At 44.1% G+C, this 12,351-nt stretch overlaps 1 protein-coding gene across 27 annotated transcripts in view; it reads right to left on the bottom strand.

Annotated features, from left to right (window-relative positions):
• SLC45A1 (solute carrier family 45 member 1) overlaps positions 1 to 12,351 on the bottom strand; it is a 77,829-nt gene that overhangs the window by 13,635 nt on the left and 51,843 nt on the right. For 21 of the 27 annotated variants that reach the window (XR_013941349.1, XM_080563962.1, XM_080563975.1 and 18 more), the window contains 4 exons: positions 3,559 to 3,971; positions 2,444 to 2,536; positions 1,740 to 1,964; positions 173 to 912 (listed from right to left, as the gene is read on the bottom strand). Coding sequence is in view for 26 of the 27 variants with exons in the window: in XM_080563975.1 (XP_080420101.1) it covers positions 173 to 912; positions 1,740 to 1,964; positions 2,444 to 2,536; positions 3,559 to 3,971 (1,471 nt within the window). In the remaining variant the exon portion in view is untranslated. Of the gene's footprint in view, positions 1 to 172; positions 913 to 1,739; positions 1,965 to 2,443; positions 2,537 to 3,355; positions 3,413 to 3,558; positions 3,972 to 4,173; positions 8,248 to 8,293; positions 8,412 to 12,351 lie in introns of those variants that run through there. The other 6 variants (XM_080563966.1, XM_080563970.1, XM_080563968.1 and 3 more) reach the window with 6 other exon arrangements.

Here is a 12,351-nt window from a genome sequence, read left to right as displayed (position 1 = left end):
ACTTTTACAATAAAGTCATAGCTGGTATTCTGTTCCTACGGTGACTTTTATCAGTAAACTGTTGTGAGCAGTCTTTAGTGATCCAATTGCGCACTAAACATTTAAAATCATAAAGAGAGAATAAATTAATACTCAGGTTTACATGGTCATATAATTGATTTTCTGGCCTCACCTGTTGGCTGAAAGTTACATTTCTTCTTCTGCTATTTTCTGGACAACGTCCCGTTACAATATCTGGAATGGCCAAGGTCTGAGGTCTTTTCAGGATACCTGATGACCGTGGCTTTATTGCATCCAGGGAGCCCACTGTTAGTGCCTCGCTGTCAGGCCCCATAGTTATGCTGCTCTCCCCTTGCTCCAGATTTCCATTTTCTTCTTGGTAACGGCCATCTGGTACCTGAGGAAAGCTGACACTGACAGGATGTCTGGGCAAGCTAGCTGGAAGTGCTAAGTAACTATTGTGCCCACCTGTAAAACAGTCTATAAGCACATTGTCAATATTTGAAGTCCCAAATGACGATGAAAATTCATTAATTCCTGTCAAGGAACTGTCTCTGCTGACAAAACTGCCATATTTGGGTGTGAGTGGGCTGAGAGGGGAAACAGGACTTGTAAAACTTGCATATAAGTGAGCCGAGTTATGAGAAGCAAAGTTTTCATTTACAGCCTCCTCAAAGAAGAGAGGTGGAGAAGGAGGGAGAGGAAGACTTGGACTCTTCATCACCTTTTTCTTCCCGCTGAGGGACCCTAGGGGTCTTTCTGGAATACTAAGTAGAGTCAGCATAGTAGTGATGGTCAGTATAATTGAGGTGAAGACATAGATGACACGCAGTTGCCCTCCCACAGCTTTTCCAAAACTGGTTTTATCCCAATGTATTCCTCCAACAACATAACCAAAGCCACCTCCAAGACCTGGTGGAAAAACAGAGTCGAGATTATCTTTCCTAGACAACCTTCAAAGTCAGAAACAGCGCAGCACCATTTATCTAACAATTCATGAGTAGAATCCAATGTGTTATCTCTGTTTTACTACTTAATCCCCTTTCAACTCACATGCAGCAATAAACAATTATCTGCACCACACGGACATACAGTTAGAAGAACTCAGATCTACCTGCGTCCAAGACTGACCAAATCACTTGAGACATGGAGCAAGCTCATTACTCAGCGACATGTCAACAGTGTACAAAAGCTGCCTCTATACTACTACCGATAAACAGGGAATTTCTGGGGCACCAGATGCCACGCTCACGCCATTCATGTGGTAAAAGCCTTATGACACTATCTTTCCTTTCTTACAAAACGTTAGAGAGCACAAAAAAAAGTCCCCTGTTGGAGAGGAAAACTAGACTAGAGCACTACAGCAACTGAAAATGACAGCAATAACACAGCAAAGTGAATGATATGTGCTTTCTTCTCCGACATGGCAACTAAAAAAAACATTTCCCACACCTGTGAAAAGTTGAATCTCCTTCCTAAAGTGATAATTTTCTTTCTGTAGGGTTGTAAAAGGCACAAGGGATCTTAAGACAAACAGTGCAGGACTGTGTCTTATTTGACTTCTGTCAGCTATGAAAGCCTTCTGAAGTAAAAGTTCTCTTTCAACGTTATTTATTGCTATCTCTCCAGGCATTCGGTTACGCTTATACAGGAAGAGACCAACGATTTACACCGCCTTCTCACAGCAGAGCTTTTTTACCCAGGGTTCATATCACCCAGGAAGTACAAAGAAAGCATACCTGCTAACAAAGCATGGATGTTGAGGCCCCTGTCTTGATCCATTGGGCCACATACATCCATCATGTAGGCATGACTAGGATTGTCTGCCGAATCTGCACTGAAGTCCATGAGGACGACACCACAGACTGTAAGGATGATCCCCCATTTGTGGTTATTCACAGTGTCAGACAAGGCGTTCCCAATATCTCTGCCATTCAGCATAAGTGAGAGCCCAAGCAATGCACCTGGGAATAAGAACAAATCAGAATCAATCAATCAAACACCGGTAAACAAGAGAAACTGTATCTGTCCATGCTCTCTGAAAGCATTATACTACCTGCACAGCCTTGGGGCATGCACTGTTTTTCCTGTTCATATCATCATAGATTTGGCAATGTGTATGGCTTATAGGATATACGTAATCCTGTTACACTGTTCAAGCTTACAGATGCCTGGATTTGTGGCTGGACAAAGAAAAACATTCCTGTCCCTCAAAACATCATCTCTCTTGTTAACTATGAGAAGAAGATGCTTTTAGGTGTGAAAGTCCAGCTGCCAGAGCATCACCTCAGTGCCACTCACCACCTTCTTCAGACGTACAATACCCCCACACCTGAAAGGTTCAGCCTAATGCTATAGGGATGCCTACATTTAGGGATGCTACAGGAGATGTGCAATGCTTCTACTTTACAAATGTTATTCCCATCATTTCTAAAAGACGTACCTACTGCTAAGACCAGAATGAATGGCCTTCTCCTCCCGAATCTTGATGTGCATCTGTCACTCCAGGCCCCCAGCAAAGGCTGTAGCAAGAACCCTAAAAAAGGTGATCACCAATAAGCAGATTTTTTCTACTACCCTGTTTCACAGGGGGGTTAAAATGGGCAGTTTAGAAGACAGTCAAAGGCAGGACACCGTGACACAGCAATATCCCCAGTCAGTACTAGTCACCCAAATGTACACAGTTTAGTGCCTGACATTTCCTACGTTGGAGACTGAATAGTGTAATGCACCATTGCTCATTCAGGACTGCTATGACAATGCAACTCACTCTGCGTCAGTAGTACAAGGGAGTCTGACATCAGATGAAAAGTAAGAGTAGAACAATTAAGTTCCTTATCAGCTATTTCATTTACTCCCGTCTCATATTGGAGATCCCCTACTAAATTAGGTTGGTAGGATAGCAGCAAGTAAATACGCAAGTTGGAAAGGTGCCTGTCTGTGAGCACAAACCTACTTCTGAGGCACATTCTAGAAACACAAGGACAGGCAGAATAATTTCCAAGCAGTCATAACCTATCACAGGGTTCCTCCTGCAGTAATGAATATAATCCCAGCCTTGTCTCCGTGCTCAGGCAAGTAATCTAATGCCAATAACAGCAGTAGTCAAGTCTTTCATCATTGGAATATTTTGTTTGTTTCAGAAAATTCAACAGGAGAAGGCGACCCCACTCTGCGTTTTTCACACACCCATGGGAACTGTTTCTGTATACATCTTTTCACAGGGGTGTAAATGGATGCAGTGATCCTCTTTTGCCATTTTTGTTTTGTTTTTAAATATAAGAACTTAGTATAGTAACCAAAGCTTACTCTTGTGCAGGATGTGAGACACTGAGAAGCCATTAAAAGAACAGACCTTTTGATCACGCCAGGCCCATTTCAGGCAACACACAGCAGTAATTATTCTCCATTCAGTTGTCTAAAATTATATCTTCTTAACCATGACATCACATGGAATATACTTGTGAACAGCTGAGGCAGAGAAAACAAAATCATTTATACCCCTGCGGAGTAAAAAAAAAAAAACAAGAAGAACGAAACAGCAGAAAGAAAAATTACCTAGTATAGGGCTGATGAACCACACCATTCCATACAGTTGGTCTGGCAGACCCATCTGAAGCAGCACAGGTGTAACATAGGCTGTTTCCATGGCATAGCTGAACTCAAGCCCAAAGAGAATGCACCCATTAAATAGGAGTTCTAGGAAAGACCTCTGAGGCTGTAGATCCCCAAAGTCAATCAGATCAATAGGACACGGAGTATTTGGCGGAGGCGGCGGCGAAGGGCGAATGTATTTTCGCCTTTTTGGATGTCTCTTGAAGTTGTTGGCCCGGTGACTTATATGCTGTGTGACTGATCCAGAATAGCCTGGAACTTGCGACCTCCAGATTTCCTGAGAAGCCACACTTGGCAAGAGTGCAGCATCGCTGACAGGAGTTGTTGCAGATGGTGGAATCATCACGAGTAGGCAACTGGAAGAAAAATAGCTCAGAATAAAATGGTTGAGTAAGGAAAACCTTTTTGAATTTCATTTACTGAAGTTCAAACCATTTCTGAACATTTCACATAATGAGTGCAACCTTCATACTAGTTACAATTTTCAGGTAGACCTGGAATCCACGTGGGCTTGAATTTCTGACAAATGATGCAAAGAGATAAATGCTGCTCTCTCACCTCCAGCTTAGCACGCTCTTCTTACTGACCAGGCAGGATGTGGCACCTCATAGTCACAGCGCAGCGCTTGACTGGGACAGGTCAGAGCCCTTGTCTGTTCACAGCGAACAAAGTTTAATTTCCTCACTGCCATTAGGGAGAGCTTAGTTGTTCCTTCCGCATTATTCATTTAATTATTTATTTTGAAGTCTAGAGCAAGCAGCTTCAGCCTATTGCCTCCTTCAGAAAGCCAAGTCACACATTACCAGTGTTTCTTTCCTTTTTATTTTGAGAAAAATTATTAGATCAGACAGGAGGAAAACAAGAGCACACAGTGGGGATGGCAAACTCAAAGGAAACACAGCAGACAGAAGACAAACTGCAATGACGGCCACAAGTACCAGCAAGGTTCTTGGTTAACAAAATCAGCAGAGACAGCAGTTACGCCCCTCAGGTGGCACAAATAAGTTCAGGAAGCACACGTTGAACTCAGGGAAGAGAGCTAGGTAAGAGCAGCTGCACTCTGACAAGCCCCAGACAGTAAATAATCTCTAGGGGAGAACGAAGAACGAGTACAGGCCAGAGCAGCAGCCAAGCTGTTCTTTGAAAAAAAAAAAAAAGATTCAAGGAACATTGCTTCATCCCCTCTGTCCCCAGTGTTTCCAACCTGTGGACCCTGCATGCTTCACTAGCTACCTTTCCTTTTTCTTACTGGCTTACTTCATCAAAGCTGTTTCTGGCATTTTTCAACAATTTCAATGGCTCACTTCTCTAGCTCACAGGTAAGCCTATCACCAGAACCAACTTCTATACAGAGTTTCCAAATTCACTCGGTTCCTCTGATATCACACTTGGCAACCTCCTATTTTAAATTTTCTTTCTATTAACTGACAATAGCTTATTGCTAATGTCTTCTATCTAGCTAAGTACAAAGTATCTTATCTGTGGGATGCAGGACATTTGTTAAAAAATTCACAACAAAGAAAAGCACTCTACCCAAAGGAGGTCATTCCCATTGCAGAGAAGACGATGAGTCTGCATAGCAGCTTTGGAGTAGCCAGGTTTGTTCTTCTGAAAGCCTTATACCTCTAGTAGATCTGCAGTTCCATGGCACAGCATTTTGCCCTCAGACTGTTTGTATACTAACTGTTGCAGGTAAAATATGTCTTTTCTGTGTAGAGACACTATCAATAATGAAGGTGGGTCATTTTTACCTAAATTAATCACGCTCAAAATTGTTTGCCTTCATATTTGAGAGTCATTTCAGTCCATCTCTGCGACATGAGGCACATGCATTTTATGAGTATGTCTCCCCACAAATGAAACACCAGAGCTCCCATCATGGCTGCCCTAGGCATTACCTACCTACATCTGGGATTAAAACTGAAATATTTTAAACAGCAGTCAGACACGTCGCATTTTTCAGGCGTTCCCAAAACAGAAATGGGTTTACATTTATCTGCAACTCCCTCAAAATAAATTAGGATGAATCATGACCTCACTACAAGTCTACAACAAAGCAAAGCTGCAGATTAACTGCAGATCCAGACCCCTACTGCAACATAAAAGTACTATTCAGTTCTGATTCGACTATCACTGCTACCTACACTGAGGCCAAGGCTTAACCCAAAGCTCCTACCCAAAGACAAAGGTTTTGTTTCTTCATATTTACATTCCTGAATTCTCAGCCTCTGATCCTCTGTTTCTCGTAGGTTCTATTTCAACAAGACTACACTGTAGTGCCCAAAGAATGTGGTTTTGAAGTTCAGACTGCACAAGCTAAGCAGTTGGATAAGGTCTCCTGACAACAAATATGCTCGGAACCAAACGTTGCTGCCATTTTTCAATGCAGGAACTTAAGTTTCAAATCATTTCCAGGGAATAAGATAGATACACCACAAACCATGGTCAGAACAGCTACTCCTCTCACAGACTAATAGCATTCCAGTACTAAACAGCCTCCTCAGATCTTGTCTGGATGACTCACGTACAGCAGTAGGTTAAACAGCAAAAATAAGTTCCAAAATAGCATCATAGGGTAGATGCTGACAGATCTGCTAAATTAATGACCCGCATGTGACTTCTTGCTTCTCGTCACCAGAAATGGAAACAGCTTATACGTAAAGTCTGGCTTTCTGCTTTCTTGCCCACAGACCAAAGACTACTGCACACAGATGGCTATACACCACCACATACCTCTTAATGAAAACCCTCACGGGTGCACACTAGGTAAGCAAAACAAATCTCTTTCTTATCCGTTTACAATTCCCCCAGGGTAAAAAGTCCCAGCTCTCTTGCTACTTTGGCTGTACAGAACTCCCACAAAGCCCTCATTTTCTGCTACCTTCTCCAGATCACCGGTCTTTCTTCCCATAGCCCTTTTTTTAAGCAACATTATTCTTTGCTGAATGTCCCCCAAACAGTATCAAAAGCAACAATCATTAAACCCACATTTACCATCATGCTGATGCAACAGTTGGTAGGATGCCCTATGCAGCATGGTGGGAGGCTGCCTTACACAATAATTCCCAGCTCCGTACAGGCATCCAGAGACAGACACTGCACAACGCAACCTCAAACACCTCACAGAAGACCGCTGTTAGGTTAAATTGTCTATATATGGGGGACTGGAATGGAGAAGAAAGGGTGGGATACAGAAGAGATCTACCAAAGTACTGCTAACTTTGTACCACGTGTTTCCTCAAAACTGCTCCTCTTCATACCAAGATGAATAACATGCAAGAGATAATAACAATAATTGTAACTACATGCCATGACAACTGCTATCTCACAAGGCACCCACACCAAGCTGCATTTTGCTACGAAAGCTCATTATACGCAAAATATCCCGAATAGACTAGCAGAAGGAGAAGAAGCATATAGAAAGACTTCATGATGATGCCCACATGGGCGTTCACCTTAATACTATTCTGACAAATTACTGAAACCTTCCTTTGACCTACATTTTTCATAAGCGGAGAGTACTTTCAAGAGTACCTTTATGAGCCTTCAGGGTGAAGTGACTCCCTCGTGATGAGAGTTTGTTAAAAATTACAAGAAAGACACTAAAGCAAAGACACAGTGAAAAACCAACCAGAACCCAACAATGGTTGCGCTAATGACCTTTTCACAGCGACAATACAATACAGCTGTGCTAGCACTCTCCTTCACCACTCATATATCTTGTCATTTGCACCGAGGACAAAGTGAGTTGATCTTTCTATATTTATTTACGGTTTTCATCTCATACTGGATCCTTCTTTATCTTCCTGCTCTGCACTGTACGTTAGATCGTTATTTGTACTGCAGAGGGATTATATCACAATTTATAAGCAGCAATATCTTAGCAATTATTGGAAGAACCCCTCTTCGTGGCTCAAAAACACGTGGTGCTCTGTGACTGTGACTCTTTGGAATGAAAGACTATTATTGACAGCGTTTTACTGGTAAAACAGAAAGCCAGTGTAAAGCTGTGAGCCAAGCCTATATTCCTCATCATCCATTTTACCTAACATTTGAGCCCTTCACCAAAGGCTGGTTTTAGGCCTGTTCTGAGGTGAATCTATCTGGTAATCACAACAGCTTCACAGCAGGAAACTTCTGCGTGGAAAACAATTACATAGCTGTTAGCTCCAGTCTGCTATTAATAGTTACTTCTGAGTTTTGACATTTGTTATATAACAACCGTGCATCTTAATCAGCAGGGTCTTGGAGATGCTTGGCTCTGCCGCCTGCTACCCATGCAGCCAAACGTTTGTACGTGCATCCCGTCTGTCACGGGCAGGGGCCCGTCACTCCTACCGAGCCCCTCTATGCTGAAAATCGTTGTTTGCTACTTTAGCAAAGCCTGGTAGGGATTTTTCTCGGGCGGGCACCGACGGCTCCAAAAGCACCACAAACGCGAGCGTGGCGGGGAAAGGCCGACATGGGCCCCGCACGTCGGCTGACGTCTCACACGCGCTTATTTTAGCCCAAAATCGCTCTGCGGGATCGCCGCGGGGCGGGGCGGGGCGGCGGGCCCCTCACCGCGCAGGGCGGGAGGCGCGCTCGGAGCCGCCAGCGCGCAATGACCTCCGCGCCCCACGGCACCGGCACCGGCGGCCGCCCGCTCCCCCGCCCCGCCGCGGTCGCGCTGCCTCACCTCCGGCGGCGGCGGGCCCTGCCCCGCACTGCGGCTCCACCCCGCCCCCGGGACGCCGGCCCCCACCCGCATCCGGGCCGCAGCCCCGCCCTGTGGCGGCGGAAGCGGCCCCTCCCGCGCCGCGCCCCGCGGGGGCGGTCCCTGCCCGCGGCCCGAGCGGGCCCTGGGGAAGGGCGCGGGGCTTCCCATTTCGTATAGAGCCCTGTGAGAAAGAGTGAGAACTGAGGATAATCTTGCAGTGCTCAAGGAACGGTGCAAAGGGTTGTTGAATTTTCTTATCACCACGGATTCCCGGTTGCATAATCTGTATTGTTCAATTTTTCTAAAGGCAACCTAGGCATTATGATGGTCAAGTGTTGGTCAATATCATTGTTCTTGAACGTTTATGAAGTCCAACAAAAGTTAAAGGCCCTGTTTACAAGACTAAGGACTATTCATTCACAGCACAACTAAAGGTTTGGGGCAGAAGAGGGGGTTGTACCTGGTCTAAATGAAAGTGGAACCAGGACCCTTATCCTATCCTCACAAATGTTCTTTCTTGAAACCTCACCATCAACAGGCACACCAAAACTTTTACTGCTTTCTAAGACAATGCCCTGTGCAAGCACATTGTTCACAAAATAATCCTAAAACGCTTGCCCCTACAATTCTGCAAAACTAGGTGCAAGCCAGCAAGGAACTGGTCAAGCGCTGGCACTGTTGCTCTGAAGTACTTGCTGTATTTCACCTTTTCACCTCCACCCATGTCAAAATACTCATGCAGATAGACTACAGACAGATGAGAGATGCCAGTGCAACGTCACATACATCTTTAGATAAACGTATCCTTCTGTTCTTTTGCTGCCATGCCTGACCACTACAGGCTTCTATCAAAGATGATACAGGTTCCTCTTTTGACACAGTCTATTCCCTAGTCCTTCTGGCAGGTTTGAGGCAGATTCGGTATTGAAATGTCCCTCATCTGTCTGTGCTGAGCTTTTCCTTTCAGCTCCCCAACCACAGCACTTCTGCAGCCTGCATCAAACCAGCCTTGCCACACACCACTTCTCAGCACTGATGTTAGATGGTTGTCACCACATCCAAATACTGTCTTCTCCTGTCACAAGGTCTCATCCACAAAACAGCAGCCACTGCTCCACTTGCAGTCTATTGAGAGAGCAAACTGATTTTAAAAGCCGAATTCTTAAGTGATTGAAAGTATTGCTGTGGCCATGGAAGAAACCAGTAACATTCTTGTACAAAACAACCTGCTGATGGCATCCCTTTTATTCATATTTCCAATGCCACAGCCACTGGAAAGATCCTTCATGCTTCTGAGCAGCATAAGCAACAATTAGGATTTGCTAGGCAAAGGATGAAGGGCAAGGGCTGGAAGGGCAGGAACAGGGGAAGGTCCAGCCAGGTACCACAACTGGTAAGAGAACATGAATAGGCAGGTCTGCCAAACGGATCAGACAGGTAGGGCAAGAGACGGCTGTTGCCAGGAAGAGACAGTCAGCAGTAGTTGGAGTAGCACCAGCCACCGCTCACCCAGCTTCTAGTGCTCAGGGACAACGACAAAAAGCGTTGTGGGACTTTAAGGAAGAAATTCTTTACTTTGAAGGTGGTGAGGCACTGGAACAGGTCGCCCACAGAAGTTGTGGATGCCCCATCCCTGGGAGTGTTCAGGACCAGGTTGGATGGGGCTTTGAGCAACCTGGTGTCCCTGCCCATGGCGGGGGGGGTGGAATTAGATATTTAAGGTCCCTTCCAACCCAAACCATTCTATGATACTATGGCTGTCAGACCACCCACAATCATTTGCTGCCTTTTTTGCTGAAGGCTCAGAGGCAGCCATCCCTTCAGTGATGTAAAGGTACCACTTGCTTTGGTCTAGTTTAACCCAAAAGCATTGAAGGAAGCAAGTTTTGGTGATGAATATGTACTGCTATGAATCCAAGATGTTTCCTCGTACCTTCTCTGGGTGCAAGATGGTTTGCATTCATTAAACCTTTGTGTTTGGCCTTTCTATGAAAGAACTTCTGACAGTGTATTCATCTCTGCTCATTTACAGCTTCATGCTAGGTTCACTGTTTCACTTGCCAACAGCCATTATTTGCCTCTCTCAGTTCAGGACTACTCCTGTTTCTTGGAAGCCTCTGCTGGTATCCTTACAGCCCTTTTCTCTGAGATGAACATTAGCTCCAATCAAGTGAAACTCCATCAAAAAATGGGGTTTCAGTTCTGTGATGCCAGGTATTCCTTTTTCATTTTTTTCTTCTTAAAATTCTTTTAAAAGCATGCTTCAGTTAGGTTCAGTGGCTCCACAGTATCAGTCAGCCAGCCACCTGGTAACAGCAGTTTCTTTTTCAAGCATAACTAGACTATTTCTTTTGGACATACTAAGTCTGTACCACAGAAACACGCTGTGAAAGGTACTTGGTGGTTGGGGGCTACAGATTTAGGACATCCCAAGGCCAGAAGAATCCTGGAGCACAGATGAATCAACACTCAGTGAGTGACCCAGAGAGGCAGAGGCCTTGTGAATCACAATGTTTTTGTCTGCAAAGAGTTCCATATATGCCCTCCACAAATGATTCTCCACCTTCTTCAGAACAGCAGACATGATGTTATAGAGGCAAGGAAGTCAAAAAAACCTGTACTGTTGAGATCATACATTAATCCCTGTTCCTTCAGAAAGGCCAAGAACACAGACGCATTGCATTTCTGTGGGTGACCATGGGCATGGCTGCCAAGAGCTCCTTAGAGTAAGCTTGCAGTAGCAGTACAACTTGGTTGCCACTGACATGAGGTCTCAGAAGAGCTGTCTTACCAATACTGTAGATCGTAGAACACCCCCAGAAGCTATATCCCCTTCTGAAGAGATGGGTAAAAAAAAGGCTCTCAAAGAGAATGAGATGAAAAAATGAAATGAAATTAAAAAAATAGCAGAAATAATTTCATTTAAAAGGCAGAAAAGCTCCTTAGTTTGGACAACTTTAATTTGCCTCCTCCTGAGTTCCAGGACAAAGGAGGGGGGGGTGGCAGGGCAGCGGGTGAGGAAAATCCAGAGCAGCATAGGTTACAGTAGAATAACTGTCAAGCCTGTCGCAAGTCAGTTTGCACAATTTCTGAGTCAGTGATGCTGTCACATACTGGACAGCTTTCCTTTCCATAGCACGGAGAAGCACGTAAGTTTCCCTGTGCCCAGAATGAAACGCTGCATATTTCTTACTCCGTAGGAAGAATGAACAGTCTAGCTTAATGTCATTTTTGACTACCACAACCAAGGAGTAATACAGAGAAAAATGAATGTCCTTCTTTTCCTATTCCACATTGAAGGTATATTGCCTATGATGTTGAACACAGTGCAAATACAAAGTATGATAGGAAAAAAAAGAAGCAAGTTCAGACAAGGTAAGGTTCAGACAAGGTAAGGCGCATTTCAATAGTGCATTCTTAATGCTTACATGGTAAGAGGAGCTTACCACAAAGTGTACCACCTAAGCTTCTTTTACATGTCAACTGAGTGGGTTACAAGGAAGCTGGTGGGAGGCTAATACGAGACCATAAGGAAATCTCATACATGCCAGTTTGCACAGTACCTGCATATCTGGCTCTTAGCATGTTGTCATATGACCTTAATAGCTTGGATAAATCCATTCCTGAATGTGGATTCACCAGAATCCTACACTGGCTACGTTACTGGATGAAATTAAATGTGTAAAAGGGGACTTCATTTTTTACTTAAAAGAAAGAAGAAAATAACAAATAATAAATAAAAAGCCACACACACCAGAACACCATGAGCAATGAAAAAGTATTTTACTGCAGAATAAAAGTCGTAACAGCACTGACCTATCTGTGTTAAAAATGAGCTTTCAATCCTTTGAGGAAAAAAATATCAACATAGCAAACAACTACACAAGAACATTAATTTTTAAATAAATAAGCATGCATTTTCTGACAAATGCCATTAGAGCCCTTTGAAAGTCTGTACTAGCAGGGATATAACAAAGTACAAAAGGAGTTTGCATCCCATCTCATCCTTTCCTGGAACAGAGAAAGTCCTCCCCTGT

This window comes from Anser brachyrhynchus, assembly GCF_964034855.1.
Source record: "Anser brachyrhynchus genome assembly, chromosome: 21".
Classification (NCBI taxonomy): domain Eukaryota; kingdom Metazoa; phylum Chordata; class Aves; order Anseriformes; family Anatidae; genus Anser; species Anser brachyrhynchus.
The sequence above is the reverse complement of the archived record's forward strand: the minus strand, read 5'-3'. Positions and strand labels throughout refer to the sequence as shown.